We start from the raw sequence: 24,122 nt of genomic DNA, 5'->3' as shown, positions 1-24,122 counted from the left end.
CGCACTCAGGATCCCAGTGTGTGACGTTAGTCATCAAATTTGATGTCATAATGGCAGAGAAAAGTGCCAGAAAACCACAAACCACAAGTGCATGATGATGAGGATTAGAGCATTTCTTCCTACCTGCTGAGGTAGATTTGTTTCTCTGTCACCTGTCCTGGGCCATGCTCGGGGTGGTTTTCGGGCTCGTTCCTCACCACCTCAACCCCTTCTCCACTACCACTCTGCTCACAGCTGTGCTTGCTGATCATGTACAGCTGCCCTATCCTGTACTGGAGCAGGAGATTACAGGATACAGGATTTCAGGCAAAATTTACCACGTTGATGAGACAAAAAATTATGTTTGATGGGAACTAGGAGGGTAAAAGCAATTACGAGGAAGGAAAGTATTGGGACACCTAGCAATTGGCCCCACCGCACACTGAGCGATGCAGCCAAACCCGATTTAGCAGTTTTCTGTAACTAGTTATCATGAGTAGCTAAACGTCACCCACATGTTTTGCTGCATTCAAAATTTTAATCGTCTGTGAACTGCGTCGCAACGTCACAGATGCAACAGCCAATCAAAAATGGAGATCAATTTCACAAAAACAAAATAAAAATACCCATGGCTAGAAAGCAAAGTGTCTCTGTTGACGAAATGCATGGGTGCAGTCAGTGAATGGGGCAATCGATCATTACCAACAGCCTTTCAAAATATCCACACTAATTCCTTAATTTTTTCACCCTTATCAACTCTTTGTGACAATCCACTTCTTCCTTGACAATAGCACAATGTTTTTGTGGTTGAATGAAAAATAATACAGTAGATTAAATTGTACTTGAAGTTTCGAAACTCAACACAGGGTCGCAATATTTCCGTTGGTGGATGTGTGGCACTGAATCGCTTGGTGTGCTGCCAAGAGTCACCAACTGTAATTTTTTCATGATGGTCCACATTAGTCACGTTCGGCCACGTTGCTTGTTGGACCTTACACTTAGAGGAAGGTGAAGTTACACTATATACTGTATGTCAGAAGCAATTTGTAGCAGGTTTAATTGACTCTAGTGCTATAGTAAAAAACACGATACATATACTGTATACAATTAGGATATAACGTATATGCAAAAAGTGTTGAATTGCTCAGTAACACTTATCAACAACATAAGTGTGCAAACTTGACGGCAAAGTGGCAATGCTAAAATGAAAACTGCAGTAACAATGCAGGTGCAAAATGACATTATATGATATTTTGTATTTTATATATTACATTGGATTTGTATTTACTCATTCAAATACTAGTACAGTACATTGTTTTGTGCCAATAATTTCTGTATTACTGTATGTAAGTCTTTTTGGTTTATTTCTTCTACATGTCGCTCCTGTTCCACCTGTACTAAACCGAGCATTACAATTGCAGTAGTGTAGTGTATTGATGGGCAATATACTGGAGTCTCAAAATTATAATAATTAAATAATATATAATTTAAATACAGTATAGTATTTCAAAAGCCAGTGGACACCTTTGTCTTAATGCGTCTTAAATTTTGATTCCATAAAAATGAGGGGGAGGCACGGTGGACGACTGGTTGGAGCATCAGCCTCACAGTTCTGAGGACCGGGGTTCAATCCCCGGCCCCGCCTTTGTGGAGATTGCATGTTCTCCCCGTGCCTGCGTGGGTTTTCTCCGGGCACTCCGGTTTCCTCCCACATCCCAAAAACATGCATGGTAGGTGAATTGACGACTCTAAATTGCCCGTAGGTGTGAATGTGAGTGCGAATGGTTGTTTGTCTGTATGTGCCCTGCGATTGGCTGGCAACCAGTTCAGGGTGTACCCCGCGCCTCCTGCCCGATGATAGCTGGGATAGGCTCCAGCACCCCCGCGACCCTAGCGGCTCAGAAAATGGATAGACAGATGGATAAAAATGAGGGGTCTAGTCCAAGCCTAAGTTTAAAAAGTGTGTCCCAATATTTTTGTCCATTTAGCGTGTGATCGTCACAGCCTCTACATCACAATCGTGACCTGATGAAAGCACATTGACTATTTGATTCCCAAAGTGTTTGTAGTTTGTGCGTAAAAATATATTGCTAAATTTAAAGTTATCTTTCATCACGTTTGTATGCCAAACTTTGAATTTGTAAATAAGAAAATATTTTATTGTTCTGGCATGGGGCGGCACGGTGGCCGACTGGTTAGAGCGTCAGCCTCACAGTTCCGAGGACCCGGGTTCAATCCCCGGCCCCGCCTGTGTAGAGTTTGCATGTTCTCCCCGTGCCTGCGTGGGTTTTCTCCGGGCACTCCGGTTTCCTCCCACATCCCAAAAACATGCAGGAATTGGAGACTCTAAATTGCCCGTAGGCATGACTGTGAGTGCGAATGGTTGTTTGTTCCTATGTGCCCTGCGATTGGCTGGCAACCAGTTCAGGGTGTACCCCGCCTCCTGCCCGATGACAGCTGGGATTGGCTCCAGCACGCCCGCGACCCTAGTGAGGAGAAGCGGCTCAGAAAATAAATGAATGAATGAATGTTCTGGCATGGTTGCTTTGTTCATTAGGTGCATGTTTGTCTAATGATAGCAAATAAAAGTACGTCTGACGTTATCGGGGAAAAAAACACGACGTGATTCCCCTTCCCTATTCCTCCTCTTTGGTCTGCACACACATAGCGACGTTACTAATAATCTTGCTATGAGAATTGTTTTTTTTAATTGTGTAATGGTGTGACATGCCAAGACCTTTGTAGAGGAGGGTGGGAGTGGGGGGTCTTGGAGATTGATGGAAAATGGAAGTTTCACTTATTGTACACGAGAGGAAAAGGCCAAAGCATCGGATGCACATTTTCGATAGAAAATAAATGAAGAGGAGGAGAACCTGTGTAATGCTGTTGCATTAATCATATGGCACATACTGTATATGTGCCAGTGCGTAATCGAGCTTGCAGTGGACTCACTGTCTCGATTATTTCCAGCCGTTCTTTTTATTTCAATTATGAGAGATGGCACTGGCTCAAGAAAGGAAGGATTTCATCACAGTTAGTGTATGACACGTCTACAATGGACATTTTTGGCTCTGTGGATTATTCCTGATTGTTCTTTAATACTACCGTATCTTGCTCAGTGGCGGGTGTCCTAAAGAGGTGGAGGAGGAGTGAGTACATTAATTATAGGGAATGTACATTACGTGGGTTGATGTGACTGAGCCTGCTGTGGATTTTTTGCTGCTCTGTGGATTATTTCTACTTATTTTCTATCGTGTAAAGTTTTTAGACTATCAAAGAACAATAACATTACAGTAAATGTATGACACATTTTGTGGTGTGAGCCCGTAACTGACCACAGTGCACTATGGATTGTGTCTAGATGTCCCGCTTATTCCTACCGTGCAAGGTGTCAGTTATCAGCAATAGGAACAGGAACAGGCCTTGTTCCCACAGAGCAGTGATAATATACAGTATGCCTGTGAGTATGGTTATGTGCTCTATTTGTATGTGTTGCTGCTCTGTTAGTGTTGACATAGCAGATGTTTGAAGGTTTATAATTACCGTAACATTTATGCTAATTGCTGTTAGCACGTCTATGGCTTTTCACATTATATGTTCACATTAACCAAGCGGACATTCGTTAGATGAAAATAGAAGGTTTGGTTGAACATTTTGGTGTTTAAAAATACAACGTTGAATTGTCTTGTCACTTTTAAAGTAAATTTCAACTGATAGTGACAAATAAATAGCTTGACGCAAGCATGCTTTGCTCTTACTAGGAGAACCGTGTGAGTGAGAGAGTGAGAACAGGCCCAGAGCAGTACTTTAAAAAGTGTGTTTTAATAAGTTTAAGTCTGTTTTAAAGAGTTACATTTCCTTAAAGCTTGGATTGGCCACTGTGTGTATGCCCAAATGGAAAATATGCAGGCAGCTGGTTGCACAGTAGTTTATAGACAGAAGACACACGGGATGAATCTATGCTGTCTCAGGGTACAGGTGTTTTCTTGATGCTAATAAGGATACATACTGTATGTGTAAGAGGTCATTGGGGGTGGGGGTGGGGTGTATTTCTGTAGGGTGGTGCAGTTTAGCCTTTCTTGATCGCCTGACACAGTCAGTTATCCTTTCAACCTTTCATGAAGTTCAAGCTTGACATGTTCATATTTTTCCCCCCAATGCAGCTATCCATCCATCTTTTCTTCGGTAAACATTATTTCTCATTAATACATCTTGTCAAATTTGATTAAAAAAGAGCTTTGTCGGTAAAGGACGAAAAAAAAAAGCATTGTAAACAAAATGTAATTAATTTCTGTCATACCAAGGCAGACGACTAAAGCATCATTTTAATTAAAAAGAAAAAAGAAAAAAATTAGGTGAAAGAGGAGTTATTGGGGCATAATCCTTCATTATTGACATTTCACTGACACTCCTCCTCCTTGGTCAAATTACTGTCGTGCCAACACTCGAAATGTACTTTCTGGTTATGAAAAAGATCTGTGGGCCTTGTCAGCTGAGTGGAAAAGATTTCATACGAAAGATTTGGATGTTTTTTATCTTTCAGACAATCTCATCATGACGTCGAAAAGGCTTTTCTGCCTTTGAATCCCAAATGCTAAAAAAAGTACAGTGACTAAAGCATCCGTCAAAAAGCGCTTGGCATTCATTTGCTTCCTTCAGTTTTAGAGAATAGAGGTGAGGATTGCGTTACAAACAGCGAACCCGTCAAATTTCTGTGAATGTGAAAATATTATGCAGCACTGTCACAAAGAACGAATTTAGGATTAAAATAAAGTACGATGATTAAAATAAAATATTTAAAGCTCGTGGCTACCTTTTTTCTTTAGAATTGTTAAAAAGACAGATTTGCATGCAATTATTCAACCATTTGCCTTTCAAATGGCATTTCACACCCAATGAAACCATTATTTTACACAAAAATATAAACAAACATTCAGATGTAATATGCTCAATATCAAATTTACATATAAAAACATGTAATATTCCACATGTAAACTTTGAATAATGTCCACTTTTATGGGATTTTTATCTATTCTCATTGAAGACCCTTCACACTCTTTTGTAGTTATCTGCATATTAAAACAAAAATAGTATTCATAATTAAATATGCATTATTATATAGATACAGTGGATAAAAGGTCTACACACCCCTGTGGAATTTGTTTTTGTTGTGGTATAAAAAAATGAGACCAAGATAAATCATTTCAAAACTATTGCTACCTTTATTGCGGCCTCTAACCTATACAACTCAATAGATTTTTTAATTGATTCATAGATCACAATGTTCGATCCCCCGCCTGTGTGGAGTTTGCATGTTCTCCCCGTGCCTGCGTGGGTTTTCTCCGGGCACTCCGGTTTCCTCCCACATCTCAAAAACATGCATGGTAGGTGAATTGACAACTCTAAATTGCCCGTAGGTGTGAATGTGAGAGCGAATGGTTGTTTGTTTATATGTGCCCTGTGATTGGCTGGCAACCAATTCAGGGTGTACCCCACCTCCTACCCGATGATAGCTGGGGTAGGCTCCAGCACGCCCGCGACCCTAGTGAGGAGAAGCGGCTCAGAAAATGGATGGATGGATGGTTGTGGGTCGGTGGTCACCCGGGAGAACACTGGCTTCCGTTGGGCAGGAATGAATGAAGACTTCGAGACACTTGGTGTTTGGGCTAATTCGATTTATTGAACAAGCCTTAGTGTCATTGCAGCTGCTTACAAAGCCAGGACAAAGAAAAAACGAACGAACTGGATGCCAGTTTATAAAGGTTTAATTATCTGGGCGTGGAATTAGCCCCACCCCCTGTGTTTACCCGGAAGGTGGTTGCTCCGCATGACCATATTTGGAGTGTTAAGATGGCCACAAGGTGGCACTCTGTGTCCGTGAAATAACCACACCTGCCTGCTAATTGAAGACCGGGAAACCTGTCGTAAACCAAATACAGGTTACTGTCTGAGAGGAGAAGGAAAACCCTAATAAAACATACAAATGGCTGAAGGAATTCCTTTGATATAGATATAGAACTACAAAGAAAAGATGGTTGGCTTGAATACAGATCTCAAAACATGTGGTCCCCTCAAAGGAACTCTGACTTCGGTACTGTTTAAATATACTACAGCATCAAATAACATTGTTAAATAATTATATACACCTTTGTTTTAATCTGTGTGGAATAGTTTCTGTTTTGCACTTGCCTTGTAATTAATAGAATGCCTGCGTAGGTTTTCTCCGGGCACTCCGGTTTCCTCCCACATCCCAAAAACATGCATGGTAGGTTAATTGAAGACTCTAAATTGCCCATAGGTGTGAATGTGAGTGTGAATGGTTGTTTGTTTATATGTGCCCTGCGATTGGCTGGCAACCAGTTCAGGGTGCCCGATGATAGCTGGTATAGGCTCCAGCACTCCCGCGACCCTTGTGAGGATAAGCGGCACAGATAACGAATGGATGGATGGAGTTGTTGACACAAGCTTTATACTACATAGTTGATACATGTTACTCATGCGTAAAAGCACCTTGAGGCTTGTGTCTTTCTCCAAGACGCCGTCATGTAAATCAGTTCACAAATTAAGACTCCCCGACTTTGTATTTCCAGGCTGAGAGACCACACTGAATGTGAGCAGCAAGTATTGTCTGTCACAGCCAAGCTCAAGTGTTGTTCAAGTCGATAGCTGCATACCTGAACATCAACAGGGTACATTTCAAATTCAGAGGGAAGGATTTAAAGACTCGCGCTAAGTGCCCTGATGTGACAGAGTCTTAAATGAGCTGCAGTCATTCTTAGATTACCTTCAGGCGAAAGAGGATTTGCTGCAGGATGAAGCTTCGGTGAGCTACACTGATGCAGTAAATCCCTATCTTGGACTGCTGTCATTGTTAACAGGTAAAATAAGGAGGTTGGGGTAGGGGCGGCGGCACGGTGGACGATTGGTTAGAGCGTCAGCCTCACAGTTCTGAGGACCCGGGTTCAATCCCCTGTGTGGAGTTTCCATGTTTTCCCCGTGCCTGCGTGGGTTTTCTACGGGCACTCTGGTTTCCTCCCACATCCCAAAAAACATGCATGAATTGGAGACTCTAAATTGCCCGTAGGTGTGACTGTGAGTGCGACTGGTTGTTTGTTTGTATGTGTCCTGCGATTGGCTGGCAACCAGTTCAGGGTGTGCCCCGCCTCCTGCCCGATGACAGCTGGGATAGGCTCCAGCACGCCCGCGACCCTAGTGAGGAGAAGCGGCTCAGAAAATGGAAATGGGGGTAGGGGGGAGGGCAACTAGGAACAAAACATGCTCATCCCGGTGGCGTGCTTCCCTTCAACGTGGTCAACTTTGTATATAAACTTGCACGTCTGAAGCTTTTTATTTGTGTGTTGGGTATCGTCAAACCATAAACCGGTCCAACTAGTTTGTGCGCAACCAGGAGTGCTTCAGCATGCAAGGGGATAGGAGGGGGAACCAGATGGAGGCGATAACGTGTGATGAAACAGCAATGCATCCTGGCCAGCTGTTTGCCGTCAACACTTTCAATCACCAAGCGCCAAGTCCTCCAGAGCGCATAGTATTTCTACTGTGTGCAAAGTTATATAATAAATTAGAAACTCATTTTCAAGTATGTATGTATTTTGTTTTTATGGATAAAAAGAACACTATTGTATATACATAATCAAAGAGAAGATAAAGAAATGAACTGGTTTTATAAAGTGGGATTACTGTATGTACTGTAGTATTTATCGGATATGTCTTTAAGCGGCATGTCCTAGTGAGAGTTGTGTGAGCTGTGGCCCACAGCAGCTCCTTGCGAGTGTTCTCATTTCATATTTGTGTGTTTGACTGTTTGTCCCGTTCTGCTGAAAGGACATCGGCGCATTTGGCTCTCCTTGCCCACTTGCGTTGATGGTGCACTGCTTCCCCCTCCTGAGACGCCGGATGGTGGACCAGCATTTCCTCGAACCTGTCCGGAAGTCTTTCTCCATGGCCTCACCGAACTCCTCCCATGCTCGAGTTTTTGCTTCAGCGACCACCAAAGCTGCATTCCGCTTGGTCAGTCGGTACCCATCAGCTGCCTCAGGAGTCACTCAGGCCAAAAAGGCCCGATAGGACTCCTTCAGCTTGACGGCATCCCTCACTGTTGGTGTCCACCAATGGGTTCGGGGATTGCCGCCACGACAGGCACCAACCACCTTACCGTCACAGCTCCGGTCGGCCGCCACAGCAATGGAGGCGCGGAACATGGTCCACTCGGACTTGATGTCCCCTGCCTCCCCCAGAACATGAGCAAAGTTCTGTCGGAGGTGGGAGTTGAAACTCCTTCTGATGGAGGATTCTCCCAGACGTCGAAGCAGACCCTCACAATACGTTTGGGCCTGCCACGTCAGACCGGCATCTTCCCCCACAATCGCGGCCAACTCACCACCAGTTGGTGATCAGTTGACAGCTCCGCCCCTCTCTTCACCCGAGTGTCCAAGACATGCGGTCGCAAGTCCAATGACACGACCACAAAGTGAATCATCGAACTGCGACCTAGGGTGTCTTGGTGCCAAGTGCACGTGTGGACACCCTTACGCTTGAACATGGTGTTCGTTATGGACAAACCGTTATGAGCACAGAATAACAGATAAGAGAGAGATGATGATGGCGCCTACCAGAGAGAAGATACTGTTGTGGCCGCCTCGGTAACGCGCTCTCTAGTATTGTCTTTGTTTTTGTGTTTTTCGTCCGTCTTTGGAGACCTTACACGACTCACTTACACAAGGGGAGACCTGCTAACCATCAAGGAGGCTACTCCGGACTTTCTGTCACCAACTTTCGAAAATCCGCTCAGTTTTTTCCCCGAGTTACTCACCGGAGCGGCGTCCGCGGTTTTCGGCGCATGGATGCGGAAGCGGCGCCACAGAGGAAAACGAGCCGGAATTCAGGTGAAACTCCGCAAGAGAGGACACAGATTGGCGTTCCCGTCGATCCACCTCGCGAATGTACGCTCCCTACCCAACAAAATGGACGAGCTTCATCTTCTGTTAAAGACCAGTAAAGACTTCGGACGTTCCGCGGCCATGTGCTTCACGGAGACCTGGCTTTGCGACGCTGTACCCGATGGCGCCGTCACGCTTCCCGGCTTCAACATTCATCGAGCGGACCGCGACATAGAATCATCGTGAAAAACGAAGGGCGGCGGGATATGCCTCCATATAAACGAAAAATGGTGTACGGACGTCACGGTGCTCAGCACACACTGCAGCCCGCATTTGGAGTCGCTGTTTCTGAACTGTAAACCATTTTACGCGCCACGTGAGTTTGCATCGTTTATACTGGCTGGAGTCTATATCACACCGCAAGCTAACACGAGCGCCGCATTGCTAACGCTCGCCGAACAAGTCAACGAAATTGAAAAAAAAACACCCTGACTCACCCCTCATTATTCTCGGGGACTTTAACAAAGCTAAACTCAACCACGAACTCCCTAAATACAAGCAGCACATCGACTGTCCTACCAGGGAAAATAATACTTTAGACCACTGCTACACTAGGGTAAAAAACGCATACCGTGCTATACCTCGTGCAGCCCTGGGCTCGTCTGATCACTGCTTAATTCACTTAATACCGACATACAAGCAAGAACTTAAATGTGCGAAGCCTACAGTGAAAACAGTCAAAAAGTGGACCAATGAAGCAAAGATGGAACTTCAAAGCTGTTTAGACTACACAGACTGGAGTGTCTTTGAAAATTCAGCTGGCAGCCTGGATGAATATACGGACACTGTCACATCCTATATCAGTTTCTGTGAAGAGGTTTGTGTACCAACAAAATCATTTCGGACATTCAACAACAACAAGCCGTGGTTCACTGCTAAACTTAAGCAGCTTCGCCAAGCTAAGGAAGATGCATATCAGAGCGGGGACAGGGCCCTGTATAATCGAGCTAGAAACCAGCTTACTAAAGAAATTAACATTGCAAAGAGGATCTATGCAGCAAAGTTGGAAAAACAGTTTAGCGCGAACGACTCGAAATCAGTCTGGCGTGCATTCCAATCGCTGACTAATTACAAGCGACGATCCCCCCAAGCTGAGAACAATAGCACACTAGCCAACGACTTGAATACCTTCTATTGCAGATTTGAAAAGGACAGTTTCACTCCACACACCCATCCGGCCGCACCCGCGACCACAACCACACCTCTGACTTCTGCGTTAACCATCCATGAACAGGATGTGAGACGCATCTTCAAACAACAGAAGATTAACAAAGCAACAGGACCGGACCATGTGTCCCCATCCTGCCTCAAAGTCTGCGCGGACCAGCTCGCTCCAGTCTTCACTCAGATCTTTAACAGATCTTTGGAAATGTGCGAAGTTCCATCCTGCTTCAAACGCTCCACCATCATTCCAGTCCCCAAGTAACCTGCAATCTCTAGTCTGAATGACTACAGGCCTGTCGCTTTGACATCTGTGGTCATGAAGTCCTTTGAACGTCTCGTGCTGGACCACCTCAAGAGTGTCACAGGTCCCCTGCTGGACCCCCTGCAGTTTGCCTACCAAGCGAACAGGTCTGCGGATGATGCAGTCAACATGGGACTGCACTTCATCCTAGAACACCTCGACAGTGCAGGGACCTACGCGAGGATCCTGTTCGTGGACTTCAGCTCAGCGTTCAACACCATCATCCCTGAACTCCTTTCAACCAAGCTTCTCCAGCTCAGCGTCTCACCTGCCATCTGCCAGTGGATTTACAGCTTTCTGACAGGCAGGACACAGCAGGTCAGGCTGGGGGAGGCCACCTCATCCACACGCAGCATCAGCACTGGGGCGCCCCAAGGTTGTGTCCTCTCTCCGCTGCTCTTCTCTCTCTACACGAACGACTGCACCTCAGCGAACCCGACTGTCAAGCTCCTGAAGTTTGCAGATGACACCACTGTCATCGGCCTCATCAAGGACGGTGACGAGTCTGCATATCGACAGGAAGCGGAGCGGCTGGAGCTGTGGTGCGGGCGACACAACCTGGAGCTGAACACGCTCAAGACGGTAGAGATGATCGTGGACTTCAGGAGGCATCCTTCGCCACAGCTGCCCCTCACGTTGTCCAGCTGCCTTGTGTCAACCGTCGAGACCTTCAAGTTCCTGGGAATTACAATCTCTCAGGACCTGAAGTGGGCGAACAACATCAACTCCGTCCTCAAAAAGGCCCAGCAGAGGATGTACTTCCTGCGGCTTCTGAGAAAGCACGGCCTGCCACCGGAGCTGCTGAGACAGTTCTACACAGCGGTCATCGAATCGGTCCTGTGTTCTTCCATCACAGTCTGGTTTGGTGCTGCTACAAAAAAGGACAAACTCCGACTGCAACGGACAATCAAAACTGCTGAAATGGATTGTCGGTACCCCCCTACCCACCATTGAGGACTTGCACGCTGCCAGAACTAAGACAAGGGCGTGCAAAATCCTCTCGGACCGTCTGCACCCCGGTCACCAGCTCTTCCAGCTCCTTCCCTCAGGTAGGCGCTACCGATCAACGCAAACTAGAACTAGTAGACATTCCAACAGCTTCTTCCCTCTTGCGATCAACTTCTTAAACACCTAACCTATAATTCCATTACAACAAGCTGGCAATTTTTATACTTGAGTTCGTTGTCACATTTCTGTGGGGCCAATTATGTATTACTTGTGCACTCACTGTAGTTGTCTCGCCATGCTGCACTATTTGCATATACTGGCCACTCATGCCAGAGTAGCATCTGCTCCATTTGCACACTGATTGAGGAGTATCTGTAACATTTGCACAACCGACATTGTCCCAGATGATCGCACTACTCGTCACTTTAAACCGCATACACTCCTTGAAGTCTCAGCGCCCTTTGCACAATGGTCATTGCACCGGACTATTGCAATATTAGTCGTTCGAACTGCTCTAAGTGCTAGAGGACTCTGCATCTTTTTGCACAATTGTTTTTTGTCAATGTCTTTATGTCCCCAAAGTGTTCTGTAAATTGACTGTTTGTTGTACTAGAGCGGCTCCAACTACCGGAGACAAATTCCTTGTGTGTTTTGGACATACTTGGCAAATAAAGATGATTCTTAGTCTGATTCTGATAATAATAATAATAATAATACAAAAACAATAACAGAACACCGCTCGGGTTCTGATCGGGGGGGGGGGGGGGGGGGCGTTCTTCCCAATCACGCCCTTCCAGGTCTCACTGTCATTGCCCACGTGAGCATTGAAGTCCCCCAGCAGAACGATGGAGTCTGAAGGCGGAGGGAGGCTACCCTCCCGTCCACCCGGGTAAACCCAACATACAGGTGCCCAGCCGGGGAGCAATAAGTATACCCACACCTGCTCGGCGCCTCTCACCTTGGGCAACTCCAGGGTGGAAGAGAGTCCAACCCCTCTCGAGAGGACTGGCAGCAGAGCCCAAGCTGTGCGTGGAGGCGAGTCCGACTATATCTAGTCGGAACCTCTCAACCTCACACACCAGCTCGGGCTCCTTCCCTGCCAGAGAGGTGACATTCCACGTCCCTAGAACCAGCTTCTGTAGCCGGGGATTGGATCGCCAAGGTCCCCGCCTTCGGCCACCGCCCAGCTCGCACTGCACCTGACCCTTATGGCCCCTCCCACAGGTGGTGAGCTCATGGGAAGGGGGAAAAGTATTCAGAACCCCTTAAAATGTTCACTTTTTTATATTGCAGCTATTTGCTAAAATCATTTAAGTTAATTTCCCCCCCGACAATGTACAAACAGCACCCAACATACCGACAGAAAAAAAACAGAATTGTTGAATTTGCAGATTTATTAAAAAAATAAAAACTGAAATATCAAACAGCCATAAGTATTCAGGCCCTTTGCTCAGTATTTCGTAGCACCCTTTTGAGCTAATACAGCCATAAGTCTGTTTTGGGAATGATGAAGTTTTTTACACCTGGATTTGGGAATCCAAAAATTGGCCCATGCATGCGTTTTAATATGTTTAAGTGTATTTTAAGTAGGCCTGTCACAATTTCTAAGACGATACAGTATTTTCCCCAAAAATAAAAATTGTTGTCCATTTGATTTATTGAACGATAAGTCAATACAGCAGTGATTTCCAACCTTTATGGAGCCAAGGCACATATTTTACAATTGAAAAATCTCACAGCACACCAACCAACAGAAATATCACAAAAAGTGGATACATTAATTATTGTATGTACTCCGTCACTATGCCTCACTGGCATAAATAGATGAAGAAAGATACATTTCTTGTAAATAAATATTTTTTGAGCAATTAAGTAAAATGTTATAATTTCCCACAACACACCTGAAAAGCATTCACGGCACAATAATGTCCCACGGCACACTGGTTGGGAATCACTGCAAGATAGTAATAGTTACAGGCCTAATTTTAAGTAAAAAATTTTTCGAAGCGTGTGGGAGTGGACACATTGCATTGGTCGCCAGTCAATCACAGTGCACATACAGAAAGACAACCACTCACACCCACATTAACACTTTAGGACAAGTTTGAGCACAGGTGTCAAACTGAAGGCCCCCCCGGGGCCAGATCCGGTCCGCTACATCTTTTATGTGACCCGCGAAAGCAAATCATGTGCATAGACTTCAAGTTTCTTGCTAATATACCAAAATTTCTATTTGTCAACACTTTTTAAAATGCTGATATATTGCAAGCATAATTTTTACTAATCCCCTTTTGAAATAAATTGTTTAATAGTTGAACAAACAGTTTTAACTTCTGATTCCAAAACTATCCATCCACCAATTTGTTGTGTACATGTAATAAAATGAGGCGATCATATATTCATTAGGGTTTCCTGCCAATAACTGCCCTCCGAGAGAAACCATATAACTATGATGTGGTCTGCGACAAAAATTACACGTTTGACACCCGTGATTTAGAGTCCTTAATCAATGATGAAGGAACCTAATATGCATTATTTTTAATGTGAGAGGAAGCCGGAGAGAAAACCCGCATAAAGGAAGGCCAGAGCCCAGATTCTAACCTCCAACCACAAAGCTGTGCGGCAGATGTGTAAACCACCAGTACACCGTGTCACACGAAAAAAAAGATATTTATTGTAATTGTGCTACTTTTGTAAATGTTATTCCAACACTGGTGCCCAATTAATGAATAATCAAGGAAAAGGTAGCAAAAGTGAAAATAACCTTGGATACACACTTATCTGTATGCATATCAAACATTTAGTATGACCCTTTTTTTGGCCCATGCCTCAACCCTTCACAAAATTTTGCATAATCCCGCCATGTAAAACAAACAGTTCTGCAAACAAACACATTGGCAGAGGTAATAAATTAAACTTGTTTCTGAGAAAGTACGAGCAAGACAAACACTTACCTCATCTACAGTGAGTGGCATGCAAATGCGGTACTCTTTCATCAACATGGCGTCGTTGCAGTGTTTGTCTGACTCGCATGCAGACTGCGGTGACCTCTTTGGACACCCTCGTCTTTGCTTTTGTTTTTTCCCCACTGATGTCACCGCTCCATGCACGTCTTTGTGCCACTAAGTTTCTCGTCTTATTGCTTGCTGTGCCGCATTGAATTCAACTGCCAAGTGTTTTTTTCGGCAATTTCCTCCTCCTCCTCGCTCGTCTGTTTTGTTGCCGCACTAACAAAGTGCCACTTGTGGCAAACAACCAACTCTACCTGTTCCACTTCTCTCACACTCTGCATTTTGTCGGTCCTACCCGGACTTTCCACGTGTTGTATTGCAGTCTCCTCCCTCTCCAACCTTTGCTGCTTTTAACTTGTCCACACATTCCTTTGCTTGCTCTTTCCTTATCTTTTTCTCTGGTCTCCCCTCCCCCACTGTGGTCGCCGCACCCACTGTACTTTACTAGCTACTCACCTGTGTCCCCTCCCATTTTCACCCTCTTCTTCCCCTCCTCCCTCTTGTACCTGTTTGAATGTGTCTTACTAGTAACATTTTTTCTCCCCACAAATGCCCTTAAATGCTGTAGGCAATGACATTTTTGCACACTTGTTGGACAACTTTGGTATACTAGTAGGAGAACTTCATCTTACTAGGGAGGAAAAACTGCACCCTAGTTCATATCTGAGCTTGACTAGTACTACTAGTGAAATGCTTGAAGTTAATTAGTCAAATTTTACAATGGCACTCAGAGTACTAGTGGTACACAGATGTCAACTTCATGCATTTGTCCTACTAGTGTGCCAAAAGTGTCCTGATACCTTGCACTGTAATAGTACACGCTTTGCCCTCACCAGAGGTGGGTAGTAATGTATTACATTTACTTAAGTATTTTTTGGGGATAAATTGTACTTGTTACAGTAGTTTTATTGCAAAATACTTTTTACTTGAGTATATGTAATGTTTTGGTTTGTCAGAGAGACTTCCGCCTTGGGCGCCCAGAGACTTTTTACTTAATTTGACCAATCAAACGGAGGCAGACAGTCACATGACTGTCTCCGCAGACTCACACAAAAGCAAAGTTTTCAAATTGACAAATTTTTGTGAAACCTGCTAAAAAAAAAAAAAAGATAATCTCTGCCTAGTGTGCAGTTTCATGAGTGTAAACAAAGAAAGTTAATTGAAGACAATTTCTTGTGGCAGAATTTGCCTTCATTTTATTCTTTAAAGATTAAATTTGTTATTGTTTTAGTTAAAGTGATATTGTTGGTCTATATCTGAATTTGCACATTCCAATTTTATAATTTTGTCTGTTTTACCTTGATGCGCCGAGTTAAAAACAATGAATTAGAAGTTACTCACCAGTTACTTAGTACTTGAGTAGTTTTGTGACTCAAGTAATTCTTTTGAGGACTACTTTTACTTGAGTCATATTTTTTTTTATAGTCTGTTTATTTTGTTCGACCCACCTGGAATCGTGTCACTTGAACCATGTTGTTCTATGGAAAGCAGTTTGAGCAATTATTCGATATCCACCTTAAGGTCCATGTACTAGTTAGAAAACCGTTTGTCTTCACCAGTAAGACAATTCAGTGTGTCCTACCAGTAAATTTTTTCCACGACTATGACATTTCTGTACACTAGTATGACAAATCTTGGAGTGGCAAGTGCAGAGAACCAAGATGTGGAAGCTATGAAAGCAAGAGTGTTGTGCAGCTTTTCGAGAAGAGGTGAGACAGGCTCTCTGTGGAGAGGAGGAATTTCCAGAAGACTGGACCACTACAGCCATGGTGATCAGAGAGACAGGCAGGAGAGTACTTGATTTATCTTCTAGTAAGAAAGAGGTGAAAAAGACTTGGCGGTGGAACGTCAAAGTATAGGAAATCATACAAATCATTAGCTAAGAAGACGTGAGACACAGAGGACCGAGGAGAGGAGAAAGGAATAAACGGAGATGCAACATAGTGCGAAGGTAGAGGTGCCAAAGGCATATGCAGGTTGGACACTAAAGGAGAAAAAGATCTATACATGTTGACCACACAGAAGGATAGAGATGGGAAGGATGTGCAGCAGGTTTGGGTGATTAAGGATGGATGGAAATGTGTTGACTGGTCCCAGTAGTGTGCTGGATAGATGGAAAAAATACTTTGAGGAGTTAATGAATGAGGAAAACAAAACAACTACGACAATGTCAATGTGAAAAAACAGAAATAACATGGAAAAACTCAAGTGGAGGGACAGAGTGCATTAGGGGACAGGACGCTAAAAAAAGAAAACAAAACCGCAACTGGATAGATTAAACACAAAAAGGTACCAACCAAAGAACTCAGCCCAAATAGTGCAATAAAATGAGAGATAAAACAGGATAGGAAAGGAAAACAAACAAGAGAACCAGATTAAAGACTCGATTTAACTACACAGGTTGGAGAGACTGAGCAGAACAGAAGCTAACTACACACAAGTTAGAACACAGGAAACAGTCAGGAATAACGGAAGCTAACTACACAAATTAGCAACATAAGAAACTGAAGGCTACTTACACACGACCAAGAAACGAGGAAAGGAAATACCCGACTATAACTTGACAAGAAAACAGGCACGTGATGAATGAGTAGTAGCCCTGCATCTGTGCCCAGTTACTCCTGCGCTTAAAAGCCAAGCTGATTGCAATGCGGACCAGCTACGCACAGGAGGTTCTGCCCATCCTTGACAGCTTCCGGAAAAACACAAACACAGACCAGACAGGATCACAGGCTCATGACAGCGGCTCACCTTTTTACATGTGAGGGCAATACAGTAGGGGACAGTGGGGTAAATTGAGCCACTTTTCTTTTCCCGGTAGTTAACTTTTGTGGGCAAACTAATATATGAATGTATATTTCAGAATGTTGCGCTCCCCTACAAAGAAGCAGATTCAATGTGAACATAACAGTTTTGGTGATATTGCCTGTCCGAAAAAAAGTTGTCATGTGGAACAACTTACCACACCCATGAGGTGAATTGCTCATAGGACCAGGGTAAATTCAGCCATCTCCCTTTTTCCCCTCCCTACTTCTCCCCGCCTTCCCTCCTCCTATTACTCTCTCCCCCATCCACGCTCACCTCTACCCTCCCTTCCTGGATTAAGCTATTCCATAGTAACACATGTCTGTACCAAATGAAATCAGGCTTTCCTCAGATACCTATTTATTTATTTATTAAACAATTCAAACGTTAGGCCTGTACTACTAGTCCCTTTCAACTTCTTTCAACATAGGCCCGACAATGCTTAAAATACAGGAAAGGGACAACTTTCTTCTTGATCAACTATCCATTTTTTCCTCCCTTGTTCCTCCAATACTCCTTCCTTTTATCTATTCATCCCTTTTCTCCATCCAACACTTACTCTACATTCCACTTGTCCAGGTTGTAGGAGAATACAAACATCTGAGACCTCCTTGCTATGGCCCCAACTGTATGAGGTTTGGAAGTTTGGCAATGACATCATTCTGTAACAGAGGGCTTCATCTTTTTCTTTGAAAATAAAGCTTGGCTGACTATATCCAGCTTTGGCTTTTCTCAAAACTTGGCCTCTAGGTCATCACCACCACCTTCTGCTGCTGGACAATGTAGATTTAGTCTTGAAGGTCACTTCTGCAAAGTCCTCCCACTGTGAGCTCAGTATTTTCCTCATCACTTGAGGAATCAGACTGCTCATAGTCTGTTTGCTGTGGAACCACAGTGTCACTATTGGAGAGGTTTTCCACAGTTGGATTTTTTTTTATAGGCCTCTTGCCTTTCTCTTATCCTCTCACCTTTCTTTCTCTTTGTGACTAGCCTCCAACAACAGCTTCTCGGGTGTTGCAGTAGCGATATGTGTCTTCTCTCTTTTTTTTTTTTTTTTTAGGCTGCCGTCAACTTGGGGAATGGAGCTTACATCTATTACGTTAGTATACAGCCAGAATAATAAATAAATTATATGGGGTAAGTTGAGCAACTGGCTCAACACACAATCACACGCAGAATCACCATGAACCTTGTGATAGAGTAAATTTACTTTGACTGAAAAAATCTTTTGGGGACATAAACATCAAACCACTTCTGCCATGTGACTCTTACTTTCACAGATGCCATGAAATGGCCTCCTCTCCCTAAATATTTAGTCACATGTTTATTTTTTTAAATAAATGCTGAGCAACAAGGGGTGGCTCAACTTACCCAATGGCTCATCTTACCTCACGCTCCCCTACCTCCATTCCCCCCCCCCAATTAACTTGACCGGTAGTATATCTGAATCTCATTCGTAACTCACAATTTGGCTTGCAACACACACACACACACACACACACACACACACACACACACCTACACACACGCATACACACACACACAAAATAGACCAAGGCTCATAACTAAAAAAAACTCATAAATTGGAACACTTATCAGTCATGGGGCCACTGTATCTGATTTTTAGGCTTGATTTAGATTCGATATCCAATTCCTTTTTCTCTTATCTTTATGCTACCATGACCCATAGCTGAACTGTGCCAATTGAGAGCAAATAAATCTGAACTGTGTCACTTGACTCACAATGCACAAGTAATGCCGATGCAGCCTTGTGTTTGGTACCATTAAAAAACAATTCCACCAACATTAATCTTTCCGCTTGAAACACATTCTTCAGGCGAGGCCACAGAGACCTTGCAGGTTATACGAGTGCTTGACACATGGGGGTAAATTGGGCTAGGCCACTGGATTAAACATTGCCAGAGCCATGAGAACTTCCATTAAACGCAGCACCAGAATCGCTTACATTCTATTACCTCATGACCTTTGGATGGATTACATGTTCAGTCAGAGGAATCTCCACTGTAATCTTTTTTTTTTGTTCATCCTTGAGTCCTGTGCCGCTTTACCTTTAGTTGGACTGAATGTGTCAAACGTATTTAGTAGCTTCCCCATCAAAACCAAAGGAGTTTTGCTCGAGTGGATCTGTCTGATGGGGCCAAAACTAACAGCTGGCTCTGGATTTTTCCTCTCTGTTGGGATTTTTGTTGTTGTTTGCCAGTGCCTTCAGACGGGGCCAATGTATCTGGGCTCTCCACGCATCTTTGCTATCATGAAAGCGCAGTTAAAACAAATTCCTGGTGGGATTTGCCCCCACTGTATCTTATTAGATCAGTGTTTGGACAGGGAAAGCCACTTCAGAGCATCGAGGTGTCCTGTGCCCATCTGAATAGACTGCGCACACTCAGCTCTGACAGCACATGTCTCAGCACAATTTATATGACGATTGCTGATGGCCTATACGCGTACTCAACAGTTGATCGAGGCATTGATTACCGCCATAGATTTTTTTAATTGTGCCTTCTAGGTTGTTTGGAATGGAGGGATTTGTAACAGAGGCGAAGAATGGCAGAGCTCTCAGATGACTGACCCTGCAAAAATTGAGCTGATCAGATAATTGCATTTGTGATTGGTAATTGATGCTCATTGTAGACAAAAATTTGCTGCATGCTTGAAATTTTTTAAGTCTGAGGTGAAATTAGTTACATTATACACAGGCAAAGTTTTCTTTTACCAAACAGAGCACGTGACCTTGAGGATATCACTTTTTTCAATCGTGCTTACCTCCATTTTCTTCCAAACTACAAACTTAAGTTTGATTTTTATTTGACTTTTGGGTTTGAATCTTGTCTGTGGCCCTCCTGTGAGGAGTTTTTATGGTGTGTCCTGGGCTTGTGTGGGTTTTTGCTGAGTAATTCGGCTTCCTCCCACATTCCAAAAACATGCATGTTAGGTTCATTGAAGACTGTAGCCTTGTTCAAAATCATTCACTAATTCCCTACTCCCTAATCTCTATATAGCCAACCAGGGTGCCGTGCAGTGTTGTACCTGAACGAGTTTAATAAACGTAAGTTCATTAACTTGTTTATATTTTGTGCAAACGTGAATTGAACGTAGTGAGTTTTATCGTGAGAGATCATTAGGTGTGTGTCAGGAAATTATCCAGTTTGGCTTAATTTGTCCGAAAATGATTCTTTATTAACTAGACTGTGCAGTTTCTTGAGAAATTGCGTGTGAATGCAGAAATGCTGAATGAAATAATGTGGAATGCTATTGAATCATATGGGATGATATAGAATGATGTCGAATAAAATGGAATAATGTGGAATCTAAATTGCCCGTAGGTGTGACTGTGAGTGCGAATGGTTGTTTGTTTGTATGTGCCCTGCGATTGGGTGGTAACCAGTTCAGGGTGTACCCCGCCTCCTGCCCGATGACAGCTGGGATAGGCTCCAGCACGCCCGCGACCCTAGTGAGGAGAAGCGGCTCAGAAAATGGATGGATGGACAGGTAAATTTGTAAAAATGTGGAATTTCGGGCTTGTATTTTGAAATGCTAGTAAATTTTAGCACTTTGGAATAGTTCATAGGATGGCTTCAATAAGCTGAACACGAAGTTGAAACGGTTCGAATCCGTTGAGAAATAGAGAAGTTGTGGGTAAATTTGTAATTTGGGAAGGTTTGAATTGGTCAAGAAATGTTGAAGGAGGAGGGAATAACGTAGAATGTGATATGGGAATTTTGTGGGTCAGAAGGTGGAGATATTTGGTGGAAATAGTGAAAGCTTTGGTGTGCAGGAATACTTTGAATGTTGAAAAGGTTTTGTAGTTGAAATGGTTTGAACTGGAAGAGAAAAGTTGAAGGAGGAGGGAGTAATGCTGCATATGTCCTTGTATGGGAATTTGGTGGGGTCAAAAAGGTGGAGGATTTTGGTGTAAAATGTGAACTTTTTGATGGGTGGGAATTTTTGGGATGTTGAAAATTGATCCCAAGGTGAACTGCATGAGCTGAACATTTTGAATTTTGAATGGAAATTATGTGTATGTGTTTTGTTGAACGTGCCATTGGGAATGAATGGGGAATTTTTTGGGGCAAAAAGTGTGCATTCACACAGTTACAATTATATCTTTATCTATGCCAGTGATGTATGGGTGACGTGCAGAACAATTAAATGTTCTTCTTGATTAGCTTTGTTTTCAACTAAATTGTGACAACCATCATCATTATTTACATAGTCATACCTTTCTAGATCTTTTTGTTTTGTTTTGTTCCGCGAGATTTTTATAACGTAAAATGGGTGGCAGATTTTTAAAACAGCTCTTGGATTGCATCTCTGTTGAGGTACAGCATAGCTAATGATTTTTCATGTACCGTATTTTCACGACCATAAGGTGCACCGCATTAAAAGGCGAAGTCTCAGTTACTGGTCTATTTCTGTATTTAACACATACTACATAAGGTGCACCGTATTATTGGGCGCAGGCATGGTAAAACATACGCTATCTTAAAACATACGGTAGCATGCATGCATGCTAAAATTTTTTTTTAAAAGGCAGCGGGAGTAACAATGTACTCACGTTATTTTTTGATCAATCGTCATCCACAAATCCATCAAAGTCCACATGTTCTGTATCCAAAATGAACAGCTGGGCAAGTTCTCCATCAAACACGCCAGGTTCCCTCTCGTCATTGTCGGAGTCAGTCTCGTTGCCGTGTCAGAAATGATGCCGGCTTTTACGAAAGCTCGAACAACAGTGCAAGCAGACACGTTAGCCCTCGCATCCATAATCCATTCACAAATTGTGGGGTAACTCGTCCAGCGCTGCCCACTAGTCTTAGTAAACCTGTGTTCGCCATCTGTCATCCATCGCTCCCACGCCGCTCGCAACTTCACTTTGAACGGCGTGTTTACACCGATGTCCAGCGGTTGGAGTTCCTTCGTTAAGCCTCTCGGAATGATGGCAAGCTCCGAGTTATTACACTCAGTCGAATGGTGACTGTAGAGACGCTTCTCCCGGCTGCTCTTTGCTCACGCGCACCCTTCCCCCTTCACCGGGCGCACTGCTGTCCTCAGCATCGTCCGCTTTTCCTCTAAATAAGCAGCATGTCGGCAGGAAATGCTCCCACTCAGTCAAGCAGAGCGCTCATCGAAGTTACACAACAACATTTACAGATTTTGGAACTCGGTGCACACATAAGGCGTGCTGCATTATAAGGCGCCCCGTCCATTTTGGAGAAAGTTTAAAACTTTTAATACAGTAAGTGTACTATGCTGATATCTCATTATTGAATAAAATGCTGAAGTTACAGGAATTTACGTTCACAGTTCACATTGCAGCGCTCATGTGCTACGGAACATACACCAAATGTTCCTATATGATAATATATTAAATAATGTAATATATAATTTATAATATAATAATTTCCTCATATCCTGCATTTCCCTCTGGAATTTGACCAGGCACTGTGTCTTTCATGTTGCGACAGTGGTATATTTTGAGTCTTCTTTTACTAATTATGCAAAGCACATGGTCTTTTTCCCTCTCACTGCTGACACATGTTGGGTAGTAACAAGAGCATTCACGCTAACCAATGTGAGTACAGAACAACCCGCTGCAGTGAAAACAGTGTGATTATGGTACATTCACCCTTACAAGGCATACTACTACAGGCTCTGATAGGTCACCATGTCTTAATTTAACTGTAGCACATCACATTATTATTTAGGGGTATTTTGCAGTTTAAGTAAACATAGTGAACATCTTATTTAATTGTGACTTTATATCCTTTGGAAATTGTTTAAACCCATATGCACACCCACACAGTGTTTGTCTCCCCTATTAGTAAATTATTGTGAACCTGGGTAAACTAATTAGTTGAACATAAAGTAAATATACCAACAGCATCAGCAGGTTGAGGTTAGAGTATGCGTGGAGAGGAATGATCCTAATTAGGCACTTCATTAGGTACCCCAGCAAAATAACTGTAATGTGAGAATACTGAGCGTTAATTGGAGTCTAATTTTCCCTCAATCACACGTAGCCCTTATACACATACAACCATTCACACTTGCATTCATACTGGCCAGAGCCGAGATTAAAACCCTGAAACTCAGAAATGTGAGGCAGATGTGAACCAACTATGCTGCCTTTCTAGTTGTCTATTGAATATGAGCAAGTGTGACAAAAATATAATTTATGAGCTACAAAAGAATAATAATAATAATAATAAAGTAAAAAATCAGCCAAACATTAGTTAAATGTGGCCTCACTATTTGGTAAGCAGGAGGTCACTTCCGTGTTCTTATCTAATGATTTTACAAACTGATCGATAGCCAATGTATAAATCATCTATAAAACCTAAATAAGGGTACCCTTATTACTATTATACCAATACTTGTATTTTCATGAAGATGAACCAATTACAGTATTATAGCATGGGGTAATACTTAAAATAAATAAATAAATAAAAGACACTTAAAAGGTAATAAATCTGAAACACATCCCTTCTACGGACAATTTAATGTTTTATAGAGATGTGATGTTTTAATGTGATTGATATATTTTTTAATTGCTATTTCATGAATAAACTAGTCACACATTATCACCGAGAAAAGGACAAATTAAACATTTGTCACGTCTGGTAGTGAAGTCCTTGAATTGCGCATTTGGTATAGAGTTCATAATGCTGCTCTTTTTAGGAAAATATGGCAATTACGAAAGTACATGACATGACTTTATTCCATTTGAGACCATTTCAAAAATGGTTTATTTTAATGACATGTTATCACGCAGTTCTACAGGGTCATAGTGAAGTATGAGGCGTTCCTTCTTAACAACCACAGGCTACAAAATATGGTACCTTTTCTGATAAAGGGCTATGCTGTCCATTTTTCTTAGAACACTTTTTGTAAGTGTACTCAATGTGAGTTGAGATTTAAATAACACAGATAGCTCCG

At 43.0% G+C, this 24,122-nt stretch overlaps 1 protein-coding gene across 3 annotated transcripts in view; it reads right to left on the bottom strand.

The window, feature by feature from the left end:
• pitpnc1b (phosphatidylinositol transfer protein cytoplasmic 1b) overlaps positions 1-14,733 on the bottom strand; it is a 30,717-nt gene extending 15,984 nt beyond the window's left edge. For all 3 annotated transcript variants that reach the window (XM_061674503.1, XM_061674504.1, XM_061674505.1), the window contains exons 1-2: positions 14,304-14,733; positions 124-272 (exon numbers count right to left, since the gene is read on the bottom strand). In XM_061674503.1, coding sequence (XP_061530487.1) covers positions 124-272; positions 14,304-14,351 — 197 coding nt within the window. In that variant the 5' untranslated portion in view covers positions 14,352-14,733. The remainder of the gene's footprint in view (positions 1-123; positions 273-14,303) is intronic.
• Positions 14,734-24,122: the final 9,389 nt, after the last annotated feature.

Source organism: Phycodurus eques, chromosome 4, assembly GCF_024500275.1.
Source record: "Phycodurus eques isolate BA_2022a chromosome 4, UOR_Pequ_1.1, whole genome shotgun sequence".
NCBI lineage: Eukaryota > Metazoa > Chordata > Actinopteri > Syngnathiformes > Syngnathidae > Phycodurus > Phycodurus eques.
This window is presented reverse-complemented; position numbering and strand designations above follow the sequence as displayed.